The following is a 25,061-nucleotide window of genomic DNA, read 5'->3' as shown; positions in this document are numbered from 1 at the left end:
AGTCACAGAGGGTAGCTTTTTCCTTGAGCTGGGAGCTATGTCCTGAGAGGCACAAAACCAAGATGTTACATCATCGTTTGCAAGCTGGGGAGTTAACTTGGGGATAAACACATCCTGCCTGCCTTTTCTAGGGCCCTTCTTTGCCATGTGGTGTGTGTTACTTTCTGCCTCAAATAGCAAGGTGGTTAGTGGCTTCTGTCATGGCATGTAGGATTAGTGATGTGTTGGTCACAGTGGACCCCAGCACTGCTGAATGTTTAATGCACTGAACTACCAGAAACCAAACTGGCCTGTAAGCAGAGTGGGAAGAACAGAACAATTCTCTGACTCAGACCCTACCAGAGAGGAGCAGGTAAAGGCTGTGAGTGCTGTGACCACAGCTGGGTTTTGGGATGAAGGCTGCTGCTGTCTTTGGTCACCTTGAGGTGAAGGCTGGCGAAGGTCTGTGCTGGAAAACCAGTAGGGAATTTGGGTCCAGCAAGAGCTGCGTCAGTACTGTGAGGAAAGGTTGCTGACTCAGCCCTTGTGCAAGGCTTGTCTGTAATATTTGGGTATTTCCCTAGATTTTTTTCTTTCCAAATTGCCAGCTTCCCTTCCTCTTACAGAAATTATACTGTGCTGGCTTAACGAGGTGCTGAGGAGGTAGAATTTACTGTGTGTAAGGCTGTCTGTAAGAAACTCATGGTTTTGGTTCCCTTTCAGTGCCTGCTTTGCTGTGTCCTGTGTGCTGATCGCGTATGGTGCCAGTAACCCAGACTGTAAGTAAACATTTCTCTGAGCTGGGAGGGCTTTGGGGCTGTGGCTTGGGGTTTTTTTGGGGAAGCAGACAAGTATGTGTGGTGCTGCATGCTCTGTCACACCTGCAGACTGTCACACCTCCAGTGCTGTACTGGGGTCTCGCTGAGGATACAAACTGAGCATCTGGGGGACTGTGGGAGCTACCTGGCTCTGGAGAAGGCTGGTGTTTCACAACCCTAAGTGGAGAGCATAGCAAGGGCCAAATGTCTGAGATAGCCAGGTCTCTCAGCTTTGTGTTTGGGCAGGGCTAGATCCTGTAAAGGAGCAATTCCAAACAAGTTCATGGCTTTCTCAGGGTTGGGAAATACACAGTGTGTAATCGGCTTTCTCACCAGGGATAGATAGAGCTTGCTTCTCAAGACCAGATAGTGGGATGACACTTTGAATCCAGTTCTTTCAAGTAAATCTTCCTTTTAAGACCCATTCAGACAAGCTGCATCAGCAAGTCTGTTCATGACAAAAAAGGAGACTCATCCATCCTGGAGACAGATAATCCCACCCTGAACTCTTTCTTGGAGAAGAGCCCTGGCCATCCCCCTCTTTGTAGCTGAGGAGATGGGTGCTGGGTCAGGAACAGCATGGCGTGTCTTGAGGGTCTTGATCCACTGAGATTTTTACATGTCAGGAGCAAAGCCCTGAGGGCTCTGTCTCCTTTCTCTCTCCACCCCAGTAAAGGCTAAGGGTGTTTTTTTATCCCTGCAGCTCTGTCTGTGCTGATATTCATTGCGCTGGCTCTGAATGGCTTTGGTGGGATGTGTATGACCTTCACATCGCTTACGGTAAGTGAAGAATTATTACCCAACTCTATTTTATTCCTTACTATGGTTGTGAGCTGGGCTAGCAGGAAGGAATAAAGTGGATCTTTTGCCTGTGGCTTGAATAGCACATGGTTGTTTGGTACAAAGGGTCAGTCAGTCTTTTACCTGAAAGGCTGACTACTAGGTGGTTATTCTAAGGGTTTTTTTCCCCCCCAGTCTTTTTTTAACCTGCCCCTTGCATCTCAGGTGAAGATGGAAGGGGAAAAAATGGAAGCATTTTTGTCTAGGACTCAAATTGTCCTATACCTGTACATGCAGTGCTCAGCTACCTGGCACAGGCTGGACAGGTGTTTGCACTGGTTTGGCATTGACCTGCTGCAGGAGGAATCAGCAGAGCCCCAGCCCCTGCAGCTGGGTAGGACCAGCTTTCTGCAAGTGCAGTTTGCATCTCACCCCAGGGAAGTTCTTGAATACAAAAGCTTTTACTCTCAGAAGAGTGAGAGTCCCTTCCAGGTTTCCTTAGAAATGCTGCATTGTTGAATGCACCCAGCTCCATCTGTACTGGTCAACAACTGTCAGCTGGATCTCTACATTTTGGGGTGGTTCTTGCCTGGAGACAGAAGCAGTATCATTCTCCAAGTAGCTGCTTTATTTTCTACCTCTGATCCTTGTCAATGTGTCTGAAACAGGGCTGTGTGGAAAGTCTCCCAGAAACAGTCTGGGAAGCACTGATGATTCTTGAGCTGTGGTTGAAAACTTTCAGATTTCGACTGCATCACCTTGAACTTGTTGTTGAAGTAAAACTTTCTGTTAAGGTTACCAGCTTAGACACTGGCTGAACAAGGCTCAGACTTTGGCTGAACTCCCAAGACCTAAATTTGGCATAGTCTGGGTTTACAGATCACTCTGTGTACTGTGATGTTGCTGCCACTGTTGCTTTCATATATTCAAAGCTTTCAAAACTCTGTGCAGATGTCGGTCTCTCTTTCGTATGTAGTGTTCTTCACTGGAAGCCTTGGCTGTGGTCCCAAAGGACTATGGGGTAAATGTCATCATGCCACACTTCAAATAAAAACAAGGAAGAGAGAAACACATCAGTACTGCTGTGGGAGAGGAAAGCATTCCCATCCTGCTGCTGCCAGCATTGGTTACTGTCTCTCTGGGTGGTTATTAAGGGGTCACAGGTTATGTTGGACCCACGATGATAGGAAGGGGGGTAAAGATATGGCAGGAATATATTGGCTGTGCTGTACTGTGGCTTTTAGCACCAGATGTTAGCAAAGCCACTTATTAGTGCCCTAATTAGTGAGCCAGTTCTGCAGCACTAAGGAAGTACAGCGGCAGGAAAAAGGTCAAATATTCCAAGAAGAGATCCAAGCCTTGAGGAGGTCTGAAGCAAGTAATGATGCTGTGAGTTCACACAGGGAGACCTCAGGTGGAACCCGTCCCCTCCAGACAGCAGTGTGTTTTGTAAAGAGCTGAGGTGGCTTCAGGCCTGACTTCTGAAATCCAAATTCAGATGGAGCTACGTATGCCTCCCTGCAGAGCAGCACAGGGGCATTTTGGTACCTGAGGCATGTGAATGTCATTAAAAATAGTTGAAAGTGGGAGGGAAGCACTTCACCAGCATCACAGTGTAGCTGTGGTGGTGACTGTTAAAAGCAGGTGTATTTTGCTCGTTGGCAGCTTGCTGTTTTGTCCCTGTGTGGTTCTGCCTGCAAGCTGGGGTGCTCACAGTTGGTCTGTCAAGAGCTATCTTCTGCAGTGACATGGTGATCCCTTGTGGGTCCCTTCCACCTGTGGCCCATAGAAACAGGGAGTGTGGTAAGGGAGGGACATAGCGATAGTAGGTCCGTGGCTTGTGGGCTCTGGGTGGTGTGGCTTGCACGTGTTGTGCTCAGGAGAGGCTGAAGGAAGTGCTGGAAGGGGAGACTCAAAGCCCTTTTTGAGGGCGTTCATTATGCAGAGGTGATGAGCACTAATCAACTTCTGGTGCCAAGTGAGCTCTTTCTGGCTGACACAGGCAATGGCTGCCTAGGACACACGTGCACGCACAAGTCAAAGCAAGGTGACTCCCTTCTCCTGCCAGCTGCAAGTGACCTGAAGTGCTCCAGGAAATGGGTCAAACCTCCTGGTGTGTGAGCTGATCCTCTGCCACCCCAGGCAGGTTCCATTTGCTGCTTTATAGCAGGGTGGCTGTGAAGGGAGTCCCTGCAGCGTGTGTGGTTGGGATGCTCCTCAGGTGCTTCATCAGGTGTTGAAACCTCACAGAACACATGTGTGGGCATGGTGTGATCTGATGGAAGTGCAGGAGATGGGGATCCTCAGTGCCTGTGCAAGGGATAAACAGGATCTCTGGGGATTATTACAGCTTGGGACAGTACTCCATGAAGCTTTGCCTCTTGGGTTTAAAGCCTTTTTCAGTAAGAAGTCCCCAGGGTATCATGAAAGAACATGACAAGCTGCAGAGCCAAAGCAAGCTGCTGTTCCTGGGTGCCTTGTGTTGTGGCTTGGGGAGGAGGGGAAGCAAGTGAGCGGTGCTGTTCCCAGTTCTGGGAACAAGGTCAGACTGTGCCTGTTGTTAAAATGCAGAGGGGAGATTTCTGCCTCGTGACTTGGTCTTAGCCAATATAAGTGAAGATTGGAAATGGAAACAGATCCGTGTTGGTGGCTCTGACAGCAACACAGGAATCTGGCGCTGGTTCTGTGCCGAAGCTATTTCATGCAAAGAAATAAACATGTGTGATAAATTATCACAAAGAGCCTTTTATAGATTGTTTTTTGTCCTGTTTTCCTTTCAAAGAATTACAGCTGCTTTGCTTTTATTTTCTGCTACAAACAGCACCCTTTAATCGACCGGTGGGGGGGGGAATCTCAGTGGAGGGAATATGCTCAGAAATATTAGGAAAACCTTAGGGCTCTGTGATCTTTTGTTTGTTGGAGAATGGGAACAGGAATTCCATATGCTTTGGACAAAGCAGGCAGTTGAGGCTTTCCTGGAGAACATATTTTTAGTGTCTGTAAAACTTCCAAATAGACCCCTGATAGGGAAAACAAAGTTTAGCTTGAACAAAAGTACCATTCTGCAGTGGTCTAGTTCTCAATCCCATGACTTTTCCCACTGTTCTTTTAAACAGCCCTTGCAGGAGAGGGGAAACTGGGTTTGGTAATACTGCTGTGGTATCTGTTATATATGGATTGTTGCCAAGAAAAAACTGAAAAAAAGTTATTGAAAAAAGATCAAAGGTCTTAAACTCACTAAAGGGCAAACGAGAAAATAATCTGCAAGAGGAAATTATTTTATTAGTTTAGGATTTCATACCTGTAATAAAGAATTCCAGGAAAAAATGCTTATCATGGCAAAATTAAGTTGGTATCTTTCAGATGGGGCATAAAGCTAATAATATATTGAGTATTATTGACCTTTAAACAGAAGGTGTAAGAGTTTCTGTCCTTCTAGGTCTTGTGGAATTGGGGCTGTCATACCAGAATGGGCAGATGTTAGTGGAGGAGTCCCTTCTGGCCTGCGGGGATAAGATCAGAATGAGGATCAGATCTTTTTGGTGGCAGAAAAACAAAGAGCCCACTTGCTTTGTGGCTTGGTTGTTGTAATTTTTTTTTCTCTCTATGGTTCACTTTTTCCAATGCTTGCTGCTATAAAGACAGCATGAAAAATGGCTTAGTAAATATTGTGTTATTTTAGTAGCTGGTCTGTTGATGAGACCTGCGCAAGCATTGCCAGTGCTGGTACTTGTAGTCCGAGAGGTTTTCTGTTTGGGTAGGGACTGCCTTTTCACTCCACATCCCCTCTGCCACCCCAGGTAGTCTCAGATTTCTTTTCCTCTCAAGTGCTCTGTGCTTGCAGTTTCTGCTTTGATTGGGTTGGATAAGGCCTTAAATCTCCTATGTCCAGTGTGTTTATTTTTTTTTTTATCTGGCTGCTTGTTTGGTGCCAAATAGGCTAGAGATTTCCTGAAATCCTTTCTAGGACTTCTGTCCCTGTCAAGGCAGAAGCAGACCTGGGTTTTCCTGGACATGACTGCTTGCTTTCAGGTCTGCTCTATGTCTCCAGTAGCCCTCAAAGCAGGAGGATCCACCTGGGAGTTGCTTTTCTGCTGTATGAAAAAGGCTTTTTGTGATTTCTGGGGCTCTGGGGAAAACCAGCCTGAGCCAAGAAGCAGCTGTGTTTGTGGAGCTCTTGCCCTGCTCTGAGCTCCCCAGCAGGAGCAGCTGTTTGTTGTAATTTCTGGCGATTATTTTAGGTTTGAGGTATTTGAGATTAAATGAATGCCCTGCCTGGTGACAATGACTAGCCTTTTTGCAACCTGCAGGTATTGTATTCTGAAGATGCTGTTTTCTGGGGTGTGTATTTAGGCCACTGCTTCCAAGAAGAGGGTTTTTTTTGTGCCTGGTAACAGACCTTTGGATCCTTTGCCGTTTCCTGTCTGCAGCTCCTGAAAGCAGCCTGTTGGCAGCTCTCCCGCATGCAGGGATCTGGGGATGGGTGTGGGGATCCTCGCTGCAGAGGAGCGCAGTGTTTTCTGCCTCTGCTGTCTGTGTCTGCTTGGGGTTCACCAGCAGCATCAGGCTCTGATCATCATTGCTGTTGTTCCCTGGCTTGGGGTTATTTGAGGACCTGGAGACTGCACTGCATAGGAAGTTCTGCAGTGAGACAGAGGGATGATAAATAGCCAGATGGATCCTAGAGTGTTCCTGCACAGGAATATTTGTGTTGTAAACACACTGGTCCTGCCCTGACACAAGCCAGATTTGCTTGCCTTATATGCTACTCCTGGGAAAGATGAATTTGTTTTTCACCAGTGGAAGGGGAATGTGATGACAGCATTTACTTGCTCAGGCTCTGTCTAATGTTCTCTGAATCATTTTGTTCACAGCATTTTTAAACAGATAAAATGCTGGTTATGCTTTCAGTCCTAGAAGGCACCTGCAGTGTCCTGGTTTGAGGCCCTCTGAGGCTGACGTGATAGTGATGCCCAAGTGAATTTGGGGAGTAAGTGACCTGAAAAAGGAGGTGGGAGGGAAATCTGTCTGCCTGCAGCAGAATCTCTGCCTGTTGACCAGCTTCAGGAGGTATCAGCTGAGCTCTCTGTAGCCTACAACTTCAAAGCTTTTCCCTGGAATTTCTAGTTTGCAGACCATCATTAGTTGGTGATGGAAGTGTTCAAGGCCAGGTTGGATGAGGCTCTGAGCAACCTGGTCTAGTGGAAGGTGTCCCTGCTGATGGCAGGGGGGTTGGAACTGGATGAGCTTTAAGGTCCCTTCCCACCCAAACCATTCTATGAATCTGTGGAAACCTGTTCACTTCTGGTTGTTTAGAAAAATGACTAGTTCCTCCTTTCCCAGGAGAGTGGGAAGGCCTCACAGCTCTTCCTACCTGTTTCACTCTGCTTTTGGGTCCTGAATGGAATCAGGGGCTGGAGAGCCAGCCTGAGAGTGCTTTTGCTGTTGAGGTGGCAGAAGTGGCTGCTGTGAGCTGTTTCTAGCTGTCCCTACAGAGAGCTTTGATTTCCCAACCCATCCTTGCAGAACCAGCCTGGTCTGCTCTCAGCAATGCCATCACACCCAATAGGGGCCCAGGCAGCAAAGTGGGGTGGGTGGCAGGAATAGCAACATGAGGTGCTGTTGTTTGCTTCTTGCTGCAGAGTTCAACAGCTTTGTAGCTGTGCTGGACAATACAAGCCTTGAATATCTAGTGTTTGTGATTGTCTTCCTTCACTTAGCTCCAAGATAGTGTACCTGGGCTTCTAAGCCATCCGACTGGTGCAGAAATGACCAGCTTTAACTCCTGTCATAGAGAGAGTCTGCTTTCACAGAAGGAGCCAGGGACCTAGCTAGGAATGGAAACAAAAACAGCAACGGTTTGTGCTTGTCTCTGTTCCTTCTTGTTATAACAGGAACTTTCTGGTCTACTGCAAAGATTTGGGTGCTGACCCAAGGTGCATAAACAAACCTGGCGGTTCAAGGTGTTGCAGGGTGTGTTAAAGATTGTGCAGCTATCACAGCCTGTGTCTAACAACTCTTGACTCAGAAGAAGGTGCTCTGTAGAGAACTTGGGAGAAGTTCTCTGTAGAGAACTTTGTTGGAGAGGAAAGGAGGTGGTGGCTTCAGATTTGGGCTAAGGAATTCTTAATGAAAGCACAAGAGCTGGAGCAAACACTCCTGTGCTAAAGGTAACCAATGCAAAGTATGCTGTCAGTCTGGAAAGAAGCAGTGTCACTGAGCACATAAATCATGGATTGTAGATGTTCCCTGACACTGGAGACACCAATGCAACCTGCAGAGCAATATTCTGAAGAGCTAAGTCATTCTTGAAGTAAAACTGACTGCTTCAGATCCTGCTATCCAGGAGTCTTAATCCTAAATGCCAATATCTTCTGAAGAAAGCCTCCTTCCCTTCTCTTCCCTTTTCTTCCCTTCCCTTGGCAGCAGCCTGCTTCAACCAATTTTTCTTTCCCCAGCTGCCCAACATGTTTGGTGACCTTCGTTCCACGTTCATTGCTCTGATGATTGGCTCCTATGCTTCCTCTGCTGTGACTTTTCCAGGAATCAAGGTGAGGCAGCGGGATCGTGACTCACAACTAGTGGTGTTGTGCTGGAGTTTTGCAGCATTTAGCAATAACGTGGCAAGAAAGAGGGACTGTTTGTTAAAGCATTCTTTGAGATGTGCATTTGCAAGATTCAGTTCCTGCCTGTTAAAAACTGCGCACGTGACTGCCTCAAGAACTCAACAAATACTGCAAAGAGAACAGTCTGTTTGCTAATAGACAGTAGAGTTTTAAAGGCGTTAAGTAAAAGTGAAGAACCAAAGATTTTTTTTAATGAAAGGTTGCTTTTTTAAACTCTAAGGAGTATGTACATGTATTTTAATACATATATGTGTATTTATTTTGTGTGGTTGTCACAGGTGGTTGGCTTTAAACACAGTTCTGAGCTTGCACAAAGGACTGAAGGGACAGAAGAGATGGTCACTTGGGCTGCCTTAGTAGATCACTTAGTGGTTCTGAACCAGAGATGTTTCATTGCAGAGTTAGCATAGGGGGGATATAGTAAAGGTAAGGTGGTCTCAAGTGTGCAGGGAAGTTCTTGCTGGCTTTCCAAGGAGAAGGTTCTAGATTAAAACCTTTGATGGGAGTCATCTGCAATACAGCTGCATGCTATTCCAGCTGGACGTCCTGTTGTTGCTCTAGCTGCTCTTAGATGTGAACATGCATCTCTTTCCAAGCCTACACATCACAGAACTGTTCTTTGTTGCCACTTGAGTTAAATGCATTTTAAATGCAGTATGTTTTTCTTTCCCACAGCTTCCTTTCAGACCTCATTGAAAGAATATTGAAGTATCTTTCTGCTCATATAGCCAAAACCATGTTCCCTTGTGATTTCCAGGTTATATATGACTTTGGGGTCTCCTTCATCCTTATTCTGCTTGTCTGGGCAAGCTGTGCAGGACTAGTTTTCCTCAACTGTTTCTTCAATTGGCCACTGGAGCCTTTCCCAGGACCAGAAGACATGGACTATTCGTAAGTGTCCTCTAGACTGGCCTTGAAGGCTAATCCCATTCTTAATCCTCTAGAAAGTGCTGGCATGGCTAATTTAGAGGAGTGGACAGGGAACTCCTTTGCATGTTGTTTATTGCTGCTGTTCCTTCTTAGGTTGAGGATTTATGTCTGCAATTAGCGTTTTGTCTTGACTGGTGCATATCTGTGGAAAGCTGAACTTTCCAAAGCATAGGAATTATGAAAGATGATCTTTCAGTATTTTTAAGTATTTCTACATTGATCTGGGCCAAATTGGCCCAGGGCAAGTATCTCTGTGCTCTGGATCCAGACCATTTGTGGGTTTGTAGGTGGAAACTAGCGAATCCACACATAGCCTTTCTGACTCCTGCAACTTTGCTGCCTCTGATTCCCCATCCTGTGTTGCAGCTGTCATGCTCTTTACTGCCCAACAGGGTGAAAATAAAGTTCAGCTGGCTGGGATTTGACCATAAAATCACTGGGAAGCAGTTTTACAAGCAAGTAACAACTGTGGGACGCCGTCTCAGCGTGGGGAGCTCCATGAAGGGCCAAAAGGAGCCAACAGCCTTGCAAGAGAACAACAAACTCTGTCTGTCTACGGTGGACCTAGAAGTGAAGTGCCAGCCTGACAATACAGGTGTGGTTCCATGAGTGCCCCAGGGATGCTTGTGCTGGCACAAGGCCAGTGGCCTCTCTGCTCCAGACCTATTTATGAGATAGTGAGACGTGATCCATGTGTTGCCAGAGCCACGTGCCAGCTACCATTATTTAAATACAAGTTTAGTTATATAAGGAATCCTGTCCTTGTACATTTGCCTAAATACACTGTATGTTGTTGCCAGTGGTGGGGACAGCAGCATGGGTAACTGGTATGGCTGTGGGAGGACAGTGCAGTTGGTCACTGCTGTCTCTTAAGTAGACTGTTGCCATCATGACCAAGCCTTCCTTCATCAAGGATATGGCCAAAGCAAATAGTTCAAAGCTTCCTTTTGCTGTAATCCACAGAATTAGGTGAGTCTTCCTGCACTTTTGCCCCAGTTACTGGTAGCCAAACTCCAAGCATCTATAGCTGTACATTGCAGATGTTTGTAAGGCACCAGTTAGTTGTTGCTAACTGTGAACTCCTTGGAGCTGCTGCTGGCATGTGGTGTTGGAATGACTAGCTAGGAGAAGACCTACTGACTCAGAGGCCAAAGCCTGTTCTGAAATTGTACATGTTTATGAAGGTATGTTGCCTTCTTCACAGACTCTGTTATTCCTTCTGTAGCTTCTCCCTCCTTCATGAAGAGTGTCTTCAGTCCTATTTTGTTGCTCAGCCTTATCACCATGTGTGTCACTCAGCTGCGGCTCATCTTCTACATGGGAGCCATGAATACCATCCTTGAGTTTCTGTCTGGAGATGAAGATAAAGGTAGGGTAACCTGAAGACTTTTATCTCCTTCCTTGGAACTGGGACCTGACCCAGACTTGGTCCTTGCAAGAGGCCAGTGAGCCTGATTACTCAGCAGATACACCGTGTATGGCAATTAGTGCTGTCAGAGTGTGGCTGACAGCTGCTGGTCAGGTCTAACCAAGGGCTGGAGGTAGCCCAGGACAGAGGGACAGTGAGGCAGACACTTGAATGTCAAGCTAATTTTAGCCCTGTGTCTGTTAAATACTATTCCATGTTATTTCCACAGATGGGTTGTTGAAAGTAGCCTCTCAGGATGGACTGTGATAATTTTTTTTTAAATTGGAAAACCTATTTCGTCAGGTATTTGCTCTGCTTATCCTAAGCAAGCACAAAAGTACAGAGCAGCTGACTCTCATGACTAATGGTTGGACTAGGTGTCTCAGCCCAGCAACGGGGGTGGGAGAAGTGAAGTCATAGCTGTTTTGTGCAGCTTGGTGTGTGCTGGGGAGGCTCAGGGGTGCTCCTGCGCTGGACTCTTCTGTATTTATAGCTCTGATTCAGGACATGGAGCAAACAGGAAAGAGTACATTAGTTTGCTGTTGTTGAAAATACCCAGGATTGCAAAACAAGCCTTTAGCCTTTTTTTTTTTTTTTTGTCCTTTGTAGTAAGATCCAGTTTGAACTTGTTAAATCTGGATTGCATGAAGCTGATAAATCAAGAGGCACTCCTCTGAAAACAGGAGTGAGCTCTGGGGGAGGGAAGGAAATTCAGGAAACTCCAAGTGCCCTGGCATTCCCTGAATTGCTTTGTTTCTTGAGCCTTTGACAGCCTGCAACATTCAGCTCTTTATCTCCTGGCTCAAGAGCCAATTTAGACATTAAACAGTAAACAGGACAAACTTCACACTGCCCACCTTTCCCAACACAGCTTAGTTTTCTGCTTACCTTGTAACTCTTGCACACTGATTTTTTTTTTTTCTTTCTTTTTCCCTTGGTTTGCTCTAGTTATTTCTCTTTCATTTTCTTTCTCCCCTCCTTGGTATTTTAGAATTAATATAAACTATATATGCTGCCGATTCTATTTAGATCAAGTTCCATGTTATAAAAGGGATTGTGCCCTGTGGGTGTATTGTGTATTTTTCTGTGCCACCTTTGAGATTTCTTCACATTTTCCCCTTCCTCCCCATGAATGTAGCCTGGGCTTGCAGTGTAGTCTGCTGTCTTGGTGTTTCCATGGCATCAGCAAAACAGTGGTATTGTCTAGTCGCAGCAGTGTCAGGCTGCAAGAGCAGTTCCAAGACACGTGCAGCTCTCTAGAAGTGTAATCTGTGTGGATTGGGAGAGGATGAGATGCTGCTCCCTTGGATTTCTCATTCTTGTTGCAGTTATTTACTTGAATGTGATTTGTTTAGAGAGCTCCCTCCACCTGCAACTGTTCTCAGGAGCACTCAGCAAGGGAAGAAGAGAATTGAGTCAATCCTGCAAGTGTTATAGTCAAAAAACCCTTAAATATTCCTGGGAGCAGAACAGAAGAGAAGGATGTGGGGATAATAATTCAGATAGGTAATAAAGTCTTTAAGTTGCAGTGAGGGACTGTGTACTTGAAAGTCCTGCTTCCTTTGCAGATTATGGTGACTTAGACCTGTCATGAAATCTAAGGGTGGAAAAAGCAGTCAGCTTGTGCTACTTATCTTTTAAAAACCCCCAAAAGATGGGGGAGAAGCTAAGGAGTTCAGTAACTCTGTAAATGTCTGTGTAATTGTGTTGTAGGAAGGCAGGAGAGAGTAGACCCATTGTGTCTAGAACTTGAAGTTTGGCTGCACCTTTCATAAATTGTCACCTTGCTTTTAGATCTGTTAATACTTGGAGACCTTGGGTAGAATCAGGGTGGGCTAGAAAATTCAGTTGTATGAGGTGCTTGCTCAGGATAGTTTTAAGGGAAAGACATGTAGAACAGTGGCTGTAAAGGGTTGTGCCCTTTGTCTGTTTGCTCTGTCCAGGCATCTACTTCTGTTGGTATTTGCTAGGTATTATTCTCTTTTTTTTATCCTCAGAAAGAATGTTTTTAAGATAAATTGAGGAGGCCCTGTTTTGTAGCAGTTACTGTCTCCTTCTCTCTCTCTTGCTGATCCCACAAATTTCAGTCCCTGCTTCGAGTTGGCTTCTGCTCTTGTTTAGAGCCCAAGATTAAGTGTTCAGAATAGCATGAAGAGGCAAAACACGACAGCGTGGCTTGCTTCTTACTGTCTATTTAAAAAATAACCAGACAACAGCAAATCAGCTCCAGGAGTGTTTGTAGAGGGTGATACCACCTGTCTCTCTGGGCTACAGCAGTTGCTATAATGAGACAGGATGTGGGGCCGCTTCAGGGCTTGCCTTTGTGGAGGTAATGGGGGCATGAATGTGAGGTTGGAGTTAAAAGTTCCTCTTGGTTCCTTTGCCAGGAACTGGATCCAGGAAAGTATTATCAGGTGCCTGCCTGGGCACAGCAAGGCAGCCCTGCTGGGGTTTGCTACAAACATATAGGAGAGGAAAGTCTATTACTCTATTGCTCTCTATTACTAAATTGATTTTGGTGTAAATCCTGGCTGTGCCACTTTGGTTAGATCTAGAAATGTGTTGGGAGGGACAAAGTAAAATTCTTTTTTGTTGTTTTGCTTACAGTGCTAGAACTTGCAAGCACTCTGTGCTGAGATGGGCAGTTTCAGAACTACATCCTTATTTCAGAGCTGTGGTACACTGTGACTCACCAGCCCTTCTGTGCGATGCCTGCAAATCCATCACGTGGGCTGCAGAGGGGAAGTGGAAAAAGCATTGCAGGGTGGGGGAACTCTTCAGTAACAGAAGAAGACAGCTTCTTCTAAGCCTGCTGGCATCAGCTTTCCCTTAGCAAACCATGTAGATGCTTCTCCCACCTTTAATACATTGGGAATTTTAATCAGTTTGAGCTTTAATGATTGCTCTCAGATGCTGTGGGGTTTTTTGCTGCTAATCTCCCTTCCCTCTGCCTCCAAATATGTCAATTCAGCACAAAATGGGTTAGTCCTCACCTTCCCAGCTTGGCTTGTCCTTGCTGGAGCTTCCTGTCTGGAGAAGATGTAGCTGCAGCTCCCAGTAAAGCAGGGAAGGAGATGACTAAGGCAGGGTTGGCTGTGCAGGATATATTTTGTGTAAGAACTTTCCCTGTTGGTCCTAGCCAGAATAAACCTCATGGGCACTAAGCAGTTGCTTAGGGTCCCATTTCTGGAGCCCTACCTGCTGTTGGGCTGATGCTGCTCAGAGAATACTAGTGCAGGATCACAATGGTTGAAGCAAGTATGACCACTCTAATCTCATGCCTCTGGGAGGCTAAATGATGAAGTGGGGCTTTGGTGTTCCAGCTCCTTCAGCCCTGCCTGTAATCCAGTGTGTACATTGGGTCTGGGCTGTTAATGAGGAGGAACAATTTCTTTTCTGTCTTCTTTTTTTTCTCTTGCTGCTACAGTATCACTGAGACTGACAACTCTTTCTGTATTTTTCTCCCCTCCTGCAGTGGCTCTCTACACTTCCATTTTTGGGGTATTGCAACTGCTGTGCTTGCTGACGGCGCCTGTGATCGGGTACATCATGGACTGGCGACTGACAGAATGCGACGATGGCTCAGAAGAGAATGAGGAGAGCAACGCTGAGCAGTGCGTAGTGTGCGCCACACGGGACATGCAGCCACGTAGCAGGCCTCCTCTGCTCTGCAGAGTGTGTTTTGTGGTGAAAGACTGGAAAGAATATTGGTTCATCAGTATAGAAAGCCTGAAGGAAGACTTGATAATTGCAGAGGAAAGGACCAAACTATCTTCTATGTCCACTAAGATCAGTCAAGAAGAGCAAATTTAAATTATAGCAGAGGAGGCTCAGACTTCCCTTCTAGCCTAACAGTAAGAGTAACAGCACTGAAATAATTGCCCAGATGTTCCTCAGCTTCCACTGATGGAGATCCCACCACCTCCCTAGGCAGACCTGTAGCCAAACTGGTTTAGATAGAGTTAATGTGATACGTGGAGAATCTTGCTGTGAGTTTCAGTAGCTGCTGAAGGTGCTTTTTGTAACATCGGTTTTCTTATCCTTCCAGAAATAAGAAGAAAAAGAAAAAACGTGATCGTCAGATCCAGAAAATCACCAATGCCACTAATGCCTTTGCATTCACAAATGTCCTGCTGGTTGGATTTGGAATCACCTGTCTTATTCCTAATCTACCATTGCAGGTGAATATGTCAAATGGATGGGAGTGCTGGAGGGGCTGGCAGTGTGGGTCCTGGCAAAATGACAGGCAGGACAGTGCCAGGAGGTCCTGTGAGCCAGAAGAACCAGCTAGTGGCAGGAGGGCTTTCTGGCACTGGTGGGAGACTTCTGTACTGCTTTGGGAACCCCTCTCTTGGAGTTGAAACAAATAATACCACGCAGTTTACATCTCTCGAGAAAACCTGAAAAAGCAGCTATAGTAAATGTCAGAGTTGATCCACAATTTATTCACACTTAAAAGTTTCTGCAGCTGAGCTGGGTAATAACAAATATTTTCCTACCAAGATCCTCTCAGCGGTGCCTGTGCATTTAACCTGGGCTCCATTTAAGCTGCTGATAGGAAATTTGCTGTAAGAAGCGTGACAGCGAGATATATACATCAGGTTATTTCTGCCTCGAATGCTGTGCCCAATGGTACCTTTGGGATTATAAACCTGTTAAAATGTTTATTCTGTGGCACCGCCTGTATTTGGCAGAGGAGTTTAGTGATTTTATGCTATATTGAAACATGCCCTGATGACGTAGGCAAACAGATTTAGTTTGCTCATACTTGCGTATTGTTCGCAATAACTTGTGGAAAATTAACTAAATCAGCCATGAGTGCAATGAAGAAATGTTGTGACCCTGGCCACAGGTTGCTGGGGAGGTGTCCTTGCAGCAGTGCCATTTACAAAGGAGGTAGATCTCGTGTGTTGTTCACATCGGGGCACTGTGTGTGAGCCTTTGCAAAGTAAGGAAAAGCAGTGCTTTGAGATAGGAGTACAAATTTATTCCCTTGTGCTGATTTTTATAGAATCATAGAATGGTTTGGATTGGAAGGGACCTCAAAGATCATCCAGTTCCAACCCCCCTGCCAGCAGCAGGGACACCTTCCACTAGACCAGGTTGCTCAAAGCCTCATCCAGCCTGGCCTTCAACACTTCCAGGGAGGGGGCATCCACAACTTCCCTGGGCAACCTGTTCCACCCTGTCTGACCACCCTCACAGTGAAGAACTTCTTCCTAATATCTCATCTAAACCTCCCCTCTTTCAGCTTAAACCCATTTCCCCTTGTTTTGTCATTAATTGCCCTTATGAAAAGTACCTCCCCAGCTTTCTTGTAGGCCCCCTTCAGGTACTGGGAGGCTGCTATAAGATCTCCCCAGAGCCTTCTCTTCTCCAGGCTGAACAGCCCCAACTCTCTCAGCCTGTCCTCATAGGAGAGGTGCTCCAGCCCTCGGATCATCCTTCATTTTTCACATTTTCTGGGTTCCTCAAGCCCACCTTTGTGCTAGAAAAATGAACAGCTTTTAGGAATGGTTGTATTTGGGGTCTGATACACTTAGGTGGTATCTAGGGTGTGATGTTGTTCTGTTTCTCTTTCCAGATTCTTTCCTTCATTTTGCACACAATTGTGAGAGGATTCATCCACTCGGCTGTGGGAGGCCTCTACGCAGCTGTGTAAGTCTCTGCTTACCTATAATGTGTGGCTGGCCAGATAAACTGGTTTGGGATGATAAGCTGTCCAGGTGAGAGGGAGATCAGGAAGTGAAGTCTTCATGGTCAGAGGGGAAAAGTGATGCAATTTGTTTCCTCAGTCACCACTGGTTATGACTGTAGCTGGATTAATGTCCTAGCTGATGGTTTCCTTGTTTGGAAACAGCTAACCCCTTTGGCATAGCTACTGCAGTGAGACAGGCACAGCTGTGGACAAGTGTCAGGTGAGACAGGGCTATTGACACTAAGGTTATATAGTAAAAACTCAAGGTTTTTTCTGTCTTATAATGAGTAGCTGTGTGCATGTGTCCAGGTAAAACATTAACATAATTGAATATATTGCTACTGATCTGCTCTGAAATTACGTTGGTATAGCATTGCTCAAGATACCATTACTGAAGCCTACTCCCTTTCCTAGGATAGATCATCCACCCGGTTTCCAACTTATCAGAATTATCAATAGCTGAATCTAAATACTCTTTTCCTTATTAAGCAATGTTTTTTGTTTTGAAAACAAATTTGTCCCTCTTTCCTGAGCTGTTGGGCAGAAACAGTAAGAAAGGGTTATTTTTCAGAGAATCACAGAATCTTTGAGGTGGGAAGGGACCTCTTGAGACCATCTAGTCCAACCCTCATGCTCAAGCAGGGTCAACTAGAGCAGGTTGCCCAGGACTGCATCCAGTTGGATTTTAAGAATCTCTGCAGATGGAGACTCCGCAACTCCACGGACTCCTTCTGTCAAAGGTTTTGGTGCCAGTGGCTGGGGAATCCAGACTAGAAAACTCATCTAAGACTCTTGCTTCAAAAATCCATAAACTTTTGGTTCCCTGGCAGATAGAATCAAAAGATTTTTGTCTTAGGCAAGGTAAATGCCTGTTGCTATACATATCATCATCTTGCTTGTAAACTAATCCTGTTTGACCATCACAACTCTCTGGAGCTTCCCAGAGTGAGGTATTTTTTACTTTGAATGTGACTCCTTTGGATATTTTAAGGCTTTTGATCTAATTCTTTCTTTCCAAGCTTAGTTTAACCTGACCCTTCTTAAACACCGCTCAGTCAAGGAAATTTTGTTCCTGAAAATTTGTTTTTCCATTAGTAGTATCTGATATTTAGCACTTTCCAATCAATGGTATTATTTAGTTTGACATGGGATCAGACTTGCCCTCTAAAGAGGAAAACACATACTAACCTGTTGTGCAGGTTTTACTCACTTCTAAAAGGAGCAAATTGTTATGACCAGATGAAAATGATTGCACAGCTGCAAATGCTGTCATCTGGATAAAAACAGCCCTGCTTTTAACTTGTAAAGATCAACACTCTTTGCAATAGGGACAGTAGTTGTATAAGCACTTCCACCTGCCTACGGTACAGCTGCAAAACAAGTACTGGATCTGATACTTCTTAAATTGGAGAGCTGAGGATGAGAATAGTCTGGAGAGGAAGGCTCCAGCCTTGTTACCAGCTCCATTCTGCTCTAGAGAGCACTGTGCACACCACTGGCTATAGCTAAATACTCTGTAAATTATAAAGAGGTAGTTATACATAAGTCCAAGAGAAAGAAGTTCTTCATATTATTTCTATCTTGGGACTATGCTCTGTTGTGTTGGTTGACCGGGAATGTAATCTGATCTGGGTGATGTGAACATTCAAGGTGACATATAATAATGCTGCTGCTTTCTCTGTTGACAGATACCCCTCTACTCAGTTTGGCAGTTTGACAGGGTTGCAGTCGTTGATCAGTGCCCTCTTCGCCCTTCTGCAACAGCCTCTTTTTATGGCGTTGACGGGACCTTTGGAAGGAGACCCTCTCTGGGCAAGTTTTTTCTCAAATTTAATATGAAGGTTTGGTAGTTCAGATGATTTTTTGGTTATTTCTTTGAAAACAAAAGGACTCCTGGGCATGGGCCAAGGTTAAAAACAGCTGGAATTTTACATGTCCCTGAGTCTGCTGTTACCTTGGTGCTGTCCAGGAGACTCTTCCCTGTGTGACTAATGATTCTCTGGGAGGGAAAGCCATTAACCCTTGTGCTGGTGCGTGGAAAGGGAGGGAGAAGGCTGTAGGAGTGCTTCCTGCTAACAGTTTGTGTGGCAAGTCAAAAATCTGACAGGTAAAAGTGAGTGAATCTGTGTGGACCTCAAAATGCAGTAGAAATACTCTATTCCCTTCAGAGATATTAGCTCCAATTACCAGTAAATTTTGGGTTGCCAATGCTAATGCCCAAAAAGCCAAGTGGCCATTGAGGGTAGGGCTGGTGTGGTGTCTTGATGAGTGTCTGTCTGGGCAGCTCAATAAAATCACGACATGGGTGGTCTTGGGGAGAGTCCTGGTCTCTAGACTACATGCGCCCTCCCCAGTAGCCTATTGCTCTTCAGTCAGCAAACTTGCTGGAAAAGAACTGCAGTTTAAACAGCCCTTAAACAAGACTCCCACAGCCATGATCCAGAGCGACAAACTCTTGCAGCATTTAGTTTAATGGTGCTCTGGGTACAGGAGTGTAAATATAAATACTGTGGAGATTGTTGCCAGTACAGTGAGCAGGGTGTCTCCTGGTTTACCCACAGCTGAGTGACGTGGGCTGGGTTCTGACACTTTGGCATGCGTGACTGGGTTGTCGTCTTTCTAGCCTGCCTAATTTTGTTTTGTCTTTCTTCATGCAGGTGAACGTTGGCTTGCTTGGCGTGAGCTTGCTGGGTTTCTGCCTTCCAATCTACCTGGTCTGCTACAGACGCAGGCTAGAGAGAGAAAAAAAGCAGAAGATGGATGATGCCAAACTTTTCTTCAAAATCAATGGCACTCCCAATGAGGAAGCCTTTGTTTAAACTGGTGCTTCAAACCTGTACAGGTTCCTACCACATCCGTGGGTTCTACCTGTGGTCTAAGCCAGGCTTCTCTCCTGGCGCTGCCAGTCTTTGCTCATCACTGGAGTGAGGGCTGGACATCGTGACTGAGCTTTCTTGAGATACACAGCAGACTTCCCACTCCTCACTCCAGAACATGGGACACTTTTCCTTTTTATAAAGGCCACACAGATATTGTGTCTTAAATTATCCCCTGATCACACTCTCCAGCAGCAGAGTCTCTGCATAGGAATTGGAGAGAGAAGGAAGAGAGGGATGGGAAAAGAGGGAAGAAAGACCATCATTTAAGTTTGCAAATGTAACCCACTGAAGTCTGTTTTTTTTTTTTCCTCTCTCTTCCCCCAACCTTAGCTGACATTGTCTCAGATGCAAGCTGCACCCTCTCCCTCCCTGAGGCTTCATAATGGTCTTGCTACTTGATATGTAGCTGGACCCAGTGGTTTTAACTGTCTACCCAGACATACCCCAGACTGTTTGAGGCAGGGAAGGGGATTTTATTCCTATGTGTATGAGCACAGCTTCAGTGTATTGCTAAACGTTGGCTGCTAGCACTGACAGCTCCCAAACCTTTTATTACTGCAAATGACACAGACTGTGAGCAATGGATCTGCCTTCCACACTGAAATGAAGAGCCCAGTGGACTGCTTGGTCCTACATGAAGCCTTCAGAGGCCTGGAATTCCTCTTCTTCCTGGCCTGCAAACCCCCTGTATGTGTTTTAAACTGTCTGCAGACCTGGAACCTTTGAGATAGGAATTGGATCTCGTTTACCGATGAAGTGCTTTGAGACTTGTTGCCTTTTGCCTCTTCTTCCCTCCAACGTGAACCTAGGAGAGGAGCAGCAGTGTGTATTTAATAACATGGAGAAGCTTCTTGAAGCTGAGTTCTGGGGCTCCCAATACCTTGGTGTTCATGTGTCATGAGTTGACTTGCTGTTGAAAAGAATCGAGAGTGCAGAACACTCCTTTGTCTGGTAACTGGATCCTGTGGACATACGGCAGGGTGATGTGGTGATGTAATTCTTCCTCTAGCCATAGTTTATTTACATTGTTCTGATAATTGGCCCCAAGCTGCTGAACACCAGGTTACTGTGACTGACCAAAAAGCTGCCAGTTTGGCTGCATTAAGAGCCTCCTATGATGTTGATGCTCTGTCTGGACAGAGTACGTGGTGATGATCGTATGGTGAAGCTGACTTACAGAGCAATATGTGTGGATAAAGGTGCCCCAGACCTGTTCACCATGGAAGGAATAGAAAGGGAATTCTTAACCGGCTTATTTTTTATAGAGGTTTTCCTAAGTCTTGTCTAAAGTTGACTTTTCTGCCCTTAACCTTCTTGTTGAGATCGGTAGCTCAGCCTCTGTAGCCTTGTGACTAGCGTTAACCACTGCACCATTTGGACCTGGCTCAGAGCAGGACTGTGCAGCGTTGAGGATGAATGTCACCAGTGGGTGTGCTGGGCTGAGCTGGTGGCTGCGGGAAGGTTGGGGGCAGAAATAAAACAGTTATGAAGATGTAGTGGTGGTGCTTTCTGAACTGCCAACTCCTGCATTGCTGCAAAGCCTGGCAGGGGGTAAATCATTCAACTTCTGTGTGTCTGGTTGGAAAAGTACAAGATTACCCTGTTAGTTCCAAGTCAAGGATTGGAAACAACAGTGCATTTGGACCTTCCTTTGAAAAACTACCTGGAAACTGGGTGTTAACTCCTTTGCTGATGGTTTGAAGCATGCAGATGCTCAGCCCAGCCAGGCCTTCACCTTCCCTAAATAGCAAGCTTGGGGGGCTCTGGCCCAGAGCCTCGGCAGGACAGCTGGAAGCCCTGCAGAGTCCCTGGCTGGTGGCTTTGCCAGCAGAAGATGACGAGGCAGCTTTGTGGGACAGCAGCGCCATCTCCAGCCGCTGCCTCCCGCGGGCAGTTCAGACGCTACCCCACTCCATGGTACCTTTTAGTCTTCAGTCACTTGTCTGGAAGGGACTTGCCACTTGAGTATTTTACACATTTGTGGAATATTTTTTTAATGTGTTGCCTTTATTAAATGTGTTTGTTCCAAGACAGCCTTATTGCCTGCTGTCAACACTTTACTCTTCTATAACTTTTTGTCTTTTGTTGGCCTCTAGGTTTGATTTAGCAAACTTCCTATCTTTTCTTTTGTTTGTGTCAAGCAATAATTAAGGGGACAGAGGTTTGATTCATTTTCCTGTTCACCTGGCATTATCTCAAGTACATGTCCAGAGACCCACCAGCAGTAGTACATCTTGCCTAGATTTCCAGAGGGCTTTCTGCAGATTTCTGCATGTCGTATTACTATACTTACTCCTAAATATTTTGAGAAGATTCCTGCTCTTGCTTAGAGATATTTGTGACATGGCAATGACGGATTAAGTATCTTTTTTTAGTAAGAGCTCAGAGAGGTGAGTGTCTTAGCCACAGTACTCAGACTGTGTCTTAAAATAGAGACAGCTGTTGGAGGGTGCAGTGTGCTAACTCAGCATTACTTCCACCTCAGTTTCAGAATACTGAATGTGATCACTTCCACTCTCATATCACTTGAATTCCTGATATAAATGTCTTTGCAAAATGGTGGAATACGGAGTGGTATATTTTCATGAAGTCACAGTGGAGATGGTGCTGCTTTTGACGTATGTGCAGCTAAATGACTTAAGTTATTTAAATTATTGTATTCCTGCTGTCTACCTCCCTACTGCAGTTCCCCATTCCTGCCCTTTATTAGGAATATCCTCTAACACAGTTTCATTTGATAAAATGGTGGATATGTGGTTGCTGTCTCTGCTGATGTGCCACGGTGTTTAGAAGCTGCTGGTCAGCTGGAAGGAAGAGAGCTCCTGCCTTTGAGTCACAGTTTCAGGCTGTTTGCAGCATGAGAGTAGAGCGTGCCTTTGGCTTGCAGTCACCAGGGCCAGTGGGTACACAGTGAAGTTCTAGGTTGGGGTTGAACAGACAAACAGGAGTGCTGCAAAGTCAAAGTGTGGAATTCAGAACGTGGGGAACAGAAGTATCACTGTTTTTTAAAAAGGGGCTGGTTAAACAATGGTCTGATGCATCTAGTAACTCAGGGAGATTTTAAATTGCTGTAATTAAGAAAGTTATGCCAAGGAAAGATTACTTTTCTACATGCTCTGTCTCTTAAGAATTGGTCAAAGATGGAGAAAATGTATGCTGGGCTTGGTGAAACACTGAGCTGATCTAGTGGGGTTTCATTTTCTCTGGCAGTTGTGAACCAAATGAATTTTAAAAGCAGTCTCAAATTTATCAAAACCATTGTAGCTGTGTGTGTGTGCAAGATGTGCAAATATGCTACTGATTGTGGTGTAACTGCTTAAATGCTGCACCTCCTGCAGGGGTGAGCCCCTCAGAGGGGAGAGTATTCTGGCTTCAGCCTCTTCTACATATTGTCTTGCACGGTGCAGACACTGTCAGGATGGTCCTGTTTGTTACACATGATTGTTCATGGGCCATTTACCTCACTCTTGGATGTTTATGGAAATGTAATTGCAGATTACTTGCGTTTTGGAGTGGAAAACAGCATTGCTGCTTTGTAGCCAAGTGATGCAGAACCAAGAAAATTCCTGATGCACTTCTATGTGCATGAGCCACCTTGTGGAAAAAATGAAATGGGCTACCCAAGACTAAAGAGCCACATCAGTTTATATCAATAATGCATTTATCTGTATAGCTCAAATACAGGTCACTGTGTTTAACTACTTTCATAATGCCTAAATGCTAGAATATGTAGTGTGGGGTTTTTTAATGCCATTTCTCATCCATGCTGGAAGTACAAGGAGGATGGTCATGGCAAAGTCCTCATCTCCTCCATAGAAGCATCCCCAACTGAATGTAATGAAACAGAAACCTGATCTGTGAGTACTTCTGTTTGCAGGAGCCCTCAGAGTCAAGGATGTTGCTGTGTAAAGGTGATTGCACCTTCTGGAAACACTGCTCCTGGCCTCTACAGACTCTCATATGCATTTAATATGCATCTGTATTTAAAAAAAAATATATATATAAAAATTTAAATTAACAGAGTGGGGAAGGGAGAATGACAGTGTTCCCCTTTCACTAGTCTGTCAGTACCTAAGCCCCATTGACACAGTCTTTATAGCACCAATGCAATGATGCTATCAAGAGTAGTAGAGAAAATCTGCTGTTTTGCTTAATAGGACACTTATAACTTTATTCAGTTACTGTCATAAAGTATCTGGATCCTTGACATGAAACTGGGCACATATGTCTGCAAAAAAAAAAAAAAAGGCAAATCTTGCTGAGACTCCAGCTTGACTGCAATGCTGCTACAGCCATTGAAATGTTTAACTCCCACAACAAAGCCTGGCCTCTTCATGCTCTGTCTACAAAGGAAAATTGTAGGATAATGAGATTTTAACTAAGACAGTAAATCACTAAAATGTTTTAAAGTAAGATTTCCCTTTTAACAGCCTGATGAATTTAGAAAATAAGCCACAAAATATAAAGCAGATAGTGTAGGGTAAAAAGAAGGAAATATTTTAAATTCTTTTTTTTTTTTTCTTTGTCTTTTCTGCATCTGCAGAACTTTTGGTTGTCCCTATCCTGGTTTAGAAGTGCAAAGTATTCATAATGGAAACTAATGTTACAGTAGGATTCCTGATGGAAAGGGACTGGGTTTTTTAAAATAATAATTAAAAAAAGCCACTTCTGACTTGTATTTCACAATGTTCTCTTCTCTGGAATAGCTGAAACAATGATGTGTTATGTAGATGCATTATTACATGTTAATTATAAACCTTGTTTTTCTACATGTGCTGCTCAGCCTGTCCGCGCAATCTGTTTTTATCAAGTGTCCTGTGCTCCATGTTGTCATCCTTCCTACTGCTGCTTGTCACTGCCTTGTGCCTGACCCTCTGTCACTTGCTTTTTATTCCTGGGCCAAATCCCCTTTTTCAGAAAGCCCCCTCTTTTTAACCTGACAGCAATTAGCCTCTCCCCACTCCTGTTCACAATTTTTTGTTGTTGTTGTTGTGTTTGTCAGAGTTGAATTGTAAGCTCCTCGGGGCAGGCCTGTGTCATCTTTTCTGTGTTTGTAAGGTGATGTGCACTCTTGCAATACTTTCTAAAAATAAATGTGGTATTAAGTTAATCATTAGTTTTCCTTTTGGGGCTGAACATAATAAAGGTATTGCTGTTCCTAACGAGACTATGTAAGCACGAATGCTTTACACATGGTGTCATCTGCCAGATGGTTTGGCTGTGTGTTTAATGTTTCCTTGACTCACTCTTCTCTATGTTAGGAGCTAACAGCCATTTTTCATTAATCTCTATCTGAGAAAATTTTAATATCTTAATTTTTTTAGTATGTACAGCTGGTTAAGGATCTCAAGCTCAATTATAGAGGATGAACTGTTATAAAATAGTTAAAGATGTGGCCTTAGGAATGCTTAGAAGATGCAGGGTGGCAATAGGGAAACTGCACATCTTGGTTCTCCATGTTTGAGGTGGGTGATGCTAAATGTGTGGCACTTTATTTTTCCAATCAAATAAAGACACTCCTTGCTCTGTGGCAAAGTAGTAAAATTAGTGCTCTTTGATTGAGTACAAGTCACAGATGAGGTTTTTGCAGTTGTCTTCTAGTAAATGTCTGGAGTTGTTATTAATGCTGAGAGCAGCTTGGCTGGCTGCTGCTTGGAAGTGAAAATGAAAGAGGACTGGAAAATGCTGTAAATAGTGACCTGGTGCTAAGGTGGAGCCCCGAAGACACACGTGCAGCCTTGACTTTGCATTAATACCCGCGTCCTTTGTCAGCCCTCCTCCCCACCCTCCGTAAAGAGAGGGGCTTTGAGTCACTGACCAAACGTGCCCGAAACCCGGAGCAGTTTGAGTGCCGGGGAGCGCGTCTCCCTCACGCCGGGCTGAGGGCGGCAGCAGCGCGAGGCGCGCTGAGGGCAACGCTCGCGCCCGCCGGCGCAGAAGGCG

General features: G+C 45.0%; 1 protein-coding gene across 1 annotated transcript in view; it reads left to right on the top strand.

Moving 5' to 3' along the window:
• Positions 1-20,483, top strand: part of SLC43A2 (solute carrier family 43 member 2) — a 28,621-nt gene extending 8,138 nt beyond the window's left edge. The window contains exons 3-13 of the mRNA XM_010176972.2: positions 703-758; positions 1,501-1,577; positions 8,036-8,128; positions 8,961-9,094; positions 9,526-9,728; positions 10,359-10,502; positions 14,017-14,155; positions 14,590-14,722; positions 16,126-16,199; positions 17,928-18,051; positions 18,897-20,483. Coding sequence (XP_010175274.1) covers positions 703-758; positions 1,501-1,577; positions 8,036-8,128; positions 8,961-9,094; positions 9,526-9,728; positions 10,359-10,502; positions 14,017-14,155; positions 14,590-14,722; positions 16,126-16,199; positions 17,928-18,051; positions 18,897-19,058 — 1,339 coding nt within the window. The 3' untranslated portion in view covers positions 19,059-20,483. The remainder of the gene's footprint in view (positions 1-702; positions 759-1,500; positions 1,578-8,035; positions 8,129-8,960; positions 9,095-9,525; positions 9,729-10,358; positions 10,503-14,016; positions 14,156-14,589; positions 14,723-16,125; positions 16,200-17,927; positions 18,052-18,896) is intronic.
• Positions 20,484-25,061: the final 4,578 nt, after the last annotated feature.

This window comes from Antrostomus carolinensis, unplaced genomic scaffold, assembly GCF_000700745.2.
Source record: "Antrostomus carolinensis isolate BGI_N321 unplaced genomic scaffold, ASM70074v2 scaffold27951, whole genome shotgun sequence".
NCBI classification, from domain to species: Eukaryota; Metazoa; Chordata; class Aves; order Caprimulgiformes; family Caprimulgidae; genus Antrostomus; species Antrostomus carolinensis.
This window is presented reverse-complemented; position numbering and strand designations above follow the sequence as displayed.